The following is a 4,765-nucleotide window of genomic DNA, read 5'->3' on the forward strand; positions in this document are numbered from 1 at the left end:
TAAAAAATCCATAATTTGAAATTTTACACTTTAAACAGATTAATTTTTAAAAAAAAAAAATACAAAAAAAAATTTTCACAATAATAGACGTGAACAAACTACGTTTAAATTAAATTTTTTATTCTAATCATAAAAACTAATCTAAAAGTAATATATTCACGTCTATTATCATAGAAGATTTCAGTGATACTTTTTTTGTTCTAAGACTAATCTGTTCGAAATATAATTCTTTAAGACTTATTTGTCACTTTTCTCTAAAATTTATAGTTGATAATTCACACTTAACGTACTACTCAGATAGAGGTTCATGTTTCACATATAGTTTATCTTTACAAAACTAGGAGCTAAAATAAGATAGAACACCTCAATTAGAACAAACTGAGAAGAAGAATGTTTATTGAGTTTAAACATTCAATCCCTTTTTCTTTTTATTTGGAAGAAAAGAAAGTTGTTCCAATAAGGTAAACTCCAGAAGGTGCAGTCCTTAGCTTAGTTTGTGGGTGGTTTGAGAAGTCAAGCTACTGGCTTCAAGACATACATTTTACAAGAATGTGGTTCCAATGTAGCACTCAATTTATTCACGAATAGTTTCTTCAATGTCTGGTGCTGCATTCATTCAAAACCATACCTTACAACATCAGTAACCCCCCAAATAGTTTCAAAACTCATATGCAGTTGTATTCATATAAAATTGATAGTTAAAAATTATTAGAGAGTAATTTGGTCAAATATTCAAATCATTCAATGATTCTTAACTAAGACAACTGATTTGCGTTTCTACCTAGCCGCTAATGTATCCATGTTTAACTTTTTTTTATCTTTTAAATTTTGGGATTTGGGTCTAATCCCTCTTAAATTTACTAATTCATTTTTATCTTCGGTTTCTAAAAATATAAGCATATTTCTAAAAATATAAGCATAAATGACCCTAAAAAACTTTCAAAAATGTGTTTCAATCAGAAAACAAGTTTTATAGATATCAAAACTAAAACATAATATACACTAGAGTAATGATTAAAAATCCTAATATATTATCCTAATTATCATCTTAATATTAAAATAGTAAAAAAAATAACAATAACTATCTTCTTATTTTTTTTTAAAAAAAAAATAACATATATATTTAAATTTTTACTTATGTAAGTATTAAGAGGATAAATAAGAAGATGAATTAAGACTTCGAATCATTACTCATACACAATAAGTCCATATATTAAGTATGGAAAAAAAAGTGAAAATTCACGTGCAGTTGTTTTCACGTGAAGTTGATAGTTGAAAAACGTTATATAGCAATTTAATCAAACATGTCAAATCATCTAATAATTTTCAACTATCAACTTCACTCCACAAAAAGAGAACATACCTCCCAAAGGTCTCTTGCTTGAACAACACTGTTTTGGGGAATGCCAATGTCATCCCAATTGGCTGTGATGGCATTGCGCAGAGGCCCTCTATTAAGCAACACAACAGCTACCTTATACCCTGAAAGAGGACCTGCCCATATCTGCACCCAAAAACATGCATATCAACCCTTCTTGCTAATTTGAGACTATACACACACAATCATATTTGTGTTTTAATTACCTCTTGATCACCTTCCATCCTAACCTTCTTAGCTTGTACACCAAGCGAATCTAACACAGTACGAATTTAACATTGTTAGTGACAGAATAACAAGTTAACGACGACTACTAAGCCTTTTCCCACTAGATAGGATCAGAATATCAATGTTAATGTGATGATCGCATCAAATCACCTTGGTTAACTGCAATAACTTCTTTGTTTGTGATTATCTCCACAATCTCTTTAGACATGTTTCGAACGTCACAACCGAGAAGAAGAGGAGCCTGCACCAAAACTTATAATGAGAAACAAGAATGACCCCAATGAACATTACTAACTCTAACTATGACATGAACTGGGATACAAGCATGCATCTTCATACCTTGGAAATGGCCCATAAACTGAAATGAACAATGTATTCATCTTTTGTCATTCCTCCATTTCCCACCTCAAGCATATCAGGATCTGTTCATTTGATAAAATCCAACAGAAAACTTATTCAATTTCAGAATTCAGACAAAGCTACTGATAAGTGAAATCTAAATTTCTAAATTTCTAACCATTCCAACCGCCCGGTTTTGCGAGATCAGCATAAACTTCATTCATATCAGCCCTTGAAATCATACTGTAAAAAGAGGCTAGTTAGATAAAATTCCAAATTCAATTACAAAACTTCTAGAATTAGAAAAAATTGAATCCATATTTATGCACCTGTCCCATGAATCATTGATGTCATTTGTAGTTCTCCAGCTATTTCCGACTCGACCGCCCCACAAAGCCGGATGCATGTCGCCCCTAAACAAACAAAGCAATTGCAATTAGAAGGAAGAAACTAAAATTAGAAGAACACAAAATTGTGGAACATATAAGAGTTTTACCATTCACATAGAGAGAAGAAGATTGGACGACCAGCGTTCATTAATGCTCGAGTCATAACAGGATATCTGCAAATAAGAAAGAAGAGCAAAGTTTTCAAACTCATGAATGATGATCAAAGGAAAACATAAGAGGTAAAGTGAAAATATACTTTCAACTACCTAACAGTTGGTTTTGATCCATCATTGTTACAATTGTCATACTTCAAATAATCAATACCCTGCAAAATAAGGCATCGTTACGACTTATTTAATAGCGATCGATTGATATGTATGTTCCTTAAAAAATAAAGATAATGTTTGCTACCCATGATGCAAAAGTCTTGGCATCTTGAAACTCATGACCAGGTGAACCAGGCATCTGTTTGCTACAAGTGAAATACCTGCAAAATCGCGAAACGAAACCTTAGTTTAAAGAACTAATGGTTGAATGAGAAAATGGGACTAGTTTGTTTGGGAATTTGGCCAAGTCTATGTACCCTGCATCCGAATAAATTCCGAGCTTAAGACCCTTGCTATGAACATAATCTGCAAGAGCTTTGATTCCAGAAGGGAATGTAGATTTCTTTGCTACCAAATTGCCCTGCAAGATTATTTGGAACATACTGTTTTTTGACACAATGCAATAACTTTGAAGGATAAAAAGAATAGAAGGAAGAAAATCAAAGAAAAACCATAGGTATAAGACCTTATCGTCACGGTGTAGCTCGGCCCAGCAATCATCTGCATGAATGGTATGATTATAGTTACAGCATTTTGCTTTGTAAAAAATGAAATCAAAATATAAGAACTGAAAATTTAGTTGCTTTCATATGTACCTATGTTTACAAAAGTGTATCCAAGCTTTGAAAGACCAGTCGAAACAAGCGCATCGGCTGCAATCGAAAATCTATAAATCAGGTCATTGCCTTAACAATTCTTGATTGTATACAAATAAAGACTAAACTGAAATGCAAACAGTGATAGGTTTGAAATCCAATTTGGGGAAGAACTGCAAAATTGAATACAGAACAAACAGAACAGTGCCTTCTATGAAACATGAATTCACATGGAACAAATTAAAGATATGGATGATCAAATACCAGTTTCCCGGATGATTTTTTCATTAATTTGACAGTTGAAGTGATTCCAACTGTTCCATCTGCACAAAGAGTTTTTACAAATCAATCAGCATCACCAATCATTTGATGCATATATCCAAAACAATTGAACATGAATGAAAAAAACAAACAAATAAATAAAGAGAAAGATCCAATCATATATGCCAATGACAATAATTGATAAAAAATAATGAAACAAAGAAAGTATATAACAAAATAACAGAATTGCAATCAAAAGAACAAGAAAACAAAGATTTAAGATTATACATACCCCATAGGAGGAGTTGTTCCAAGGCCATTAGCAAGAAGGCTTCTTCTGTGTTGGTCCACCTCATTACCAAAGTTGGCTGAAGCAGGAACACAATTCAATGAGAGATTCAAAACCACCACCACCACTACCAAGATCTCATAACCAATCCTTCTCTCCATTGTTGCTTACTTCAGCAACTACTCTATGTTACTATGTTACTAGTTACTACTTACTACTGCTACCCTTTACCTAGTGAACTAGTGTGTTTTTTCCTTATCTATTTATATTATTTTATTACATTATTGATTTATTGTAGATCAAGAGGGTACAGTAACGTGTTCCTTTGTCAGAGGTTACTGTTTTATGTAATCATGATCATCATTCTAGAAGATATATATAATAAATTTGTCATTATCTAAATTTAAATTTCACGTTTGAATTGATTTGTTTATTTTTAGGATTAGATTTAGATTTAAATTTGTAAAAATAAGAAAGAAAAAGAATTTTTAAACAGAAGAATGAAACTTATGCAGAAGGAATTAAAAAGTGTTATTTTTCATTTTTTTTTTGGTTTGTACATTAGAGTAGGAGTATATATATATATATATACACACAGAAGCTTTCACTATTAATCTAATTAGGGATGTGGATGGGTCGAGTGAAACTAAGTTTGATGTGGCTCAGATCCGACCCGACCCGAAATATATACCGGATCTATTTATTATATTCGAATTCGGTCTTAGACCCGATGAAACCTATACATTTTCGGGCTACGATTATACCGGGTGAAAATCGGGCTGTTAGCATTACATTACCGTGATACCTTCTTATAAGCTAGCATGTGAAAATATCTAGATTTCCAAGACTCCAACCATTATTTGACATGATAAAATTCACTTAGAAAAATATAACAAGAACCAACTCTTCTCTAAAATTAAAGCATAACCATAATCAATACTAATATTGTCTAATAACAC

General features: G+C 31.8%; 1 protein-coding gene across 2 annotated transcripts; it reads right to left on the reverse strand.

The window, feature by feature from the left end:
• Positions 1-248: 248 nt before the first annotated feature.
• Positions 249-4,155, reverse strand: LOC107623650 (alpha-galactosidase 1). 2 transcript variants are annotated; one of them, XR_015907011.1, is made up of 16 exons: positions 3,810-4,155; positions 3,521-3,579; positions 3,257-3,313; positions 3,127-3,161; positions 2,918-3,021; positions 2,746-2,821; positions 2,601-2,659; positions 2,442-2,507; positions 2,275-2,358; positions 2,124-2,188; positions 1,946-2,028; positions 1,757-1,847; positions 1,585-1,634; positions 1,364-1,504; positions 410-606; positions 249-337 (listed from the first exon to the last, which is right to left on the reverse strand). XR_015907011.1 is itself a non-coding variant. In XM_021113482.2 (15 exons), exons 1-15 carry the CDS (start codon positions 3,965-3,967, stop codon positions 514-516), a joined length of 1,221 nt encoding a protein of 406 aa, XP_020969141.1. In that variant the 5' UTR covers positions 3,968-4,079; the 3' UTR covers positions 249-513. The 2 variants fall into 2 exon arrangements, 1 of the variants encoding a protein (XP_020969141.1); XM_021113482.2 differs by having other exon boundaries at positions 249-606; positions 3,810-4,079.
• Between the last annotated feature and the right edge of the window lie 610 nt (positions 4,156-4,765).

Source organism: Arachis ipaensis, chromosome B10 (genome assembly GCF_059453495.1).
Source record: "Arachis ipaensis isolate K30076 ecotype BB chromosome B10, ASM5945349v1, whole genome shotgun sequence".
Taxonomy (NCBI): Eukaryota; Viridiplantae; Streptophyta; class Magnoliopsida; order Fabales; family Fabaceae; genus Arachis; species Arachis ipaensis.

Excerpts from the sequence above, each read along its gene's own strand:
- LOC107623650 (XM_021113482.2), bottom strand. The coding sequence starts at position 3,967 with ATGGAGAGAAGGATTGGTTATGAGATCTTGGTAGTGGTGGTGGTGGTT. Across the intron at positions 2,822-2,917 it reads GGAATTTATTCGGATGCAGG|GTATTTCACTTGTAGCAAAC; the intron begins GTACATAGACTT and ends GCGATTTTGCAG. Across the intron at positions 1,848-1,945 it reads GTTTATGGGCCATTTCCAAG|GCTCCTCTTCTTCTCGGTTG; the intron begins GTATGAAGATGC and ends GTTTTGGTGCAG.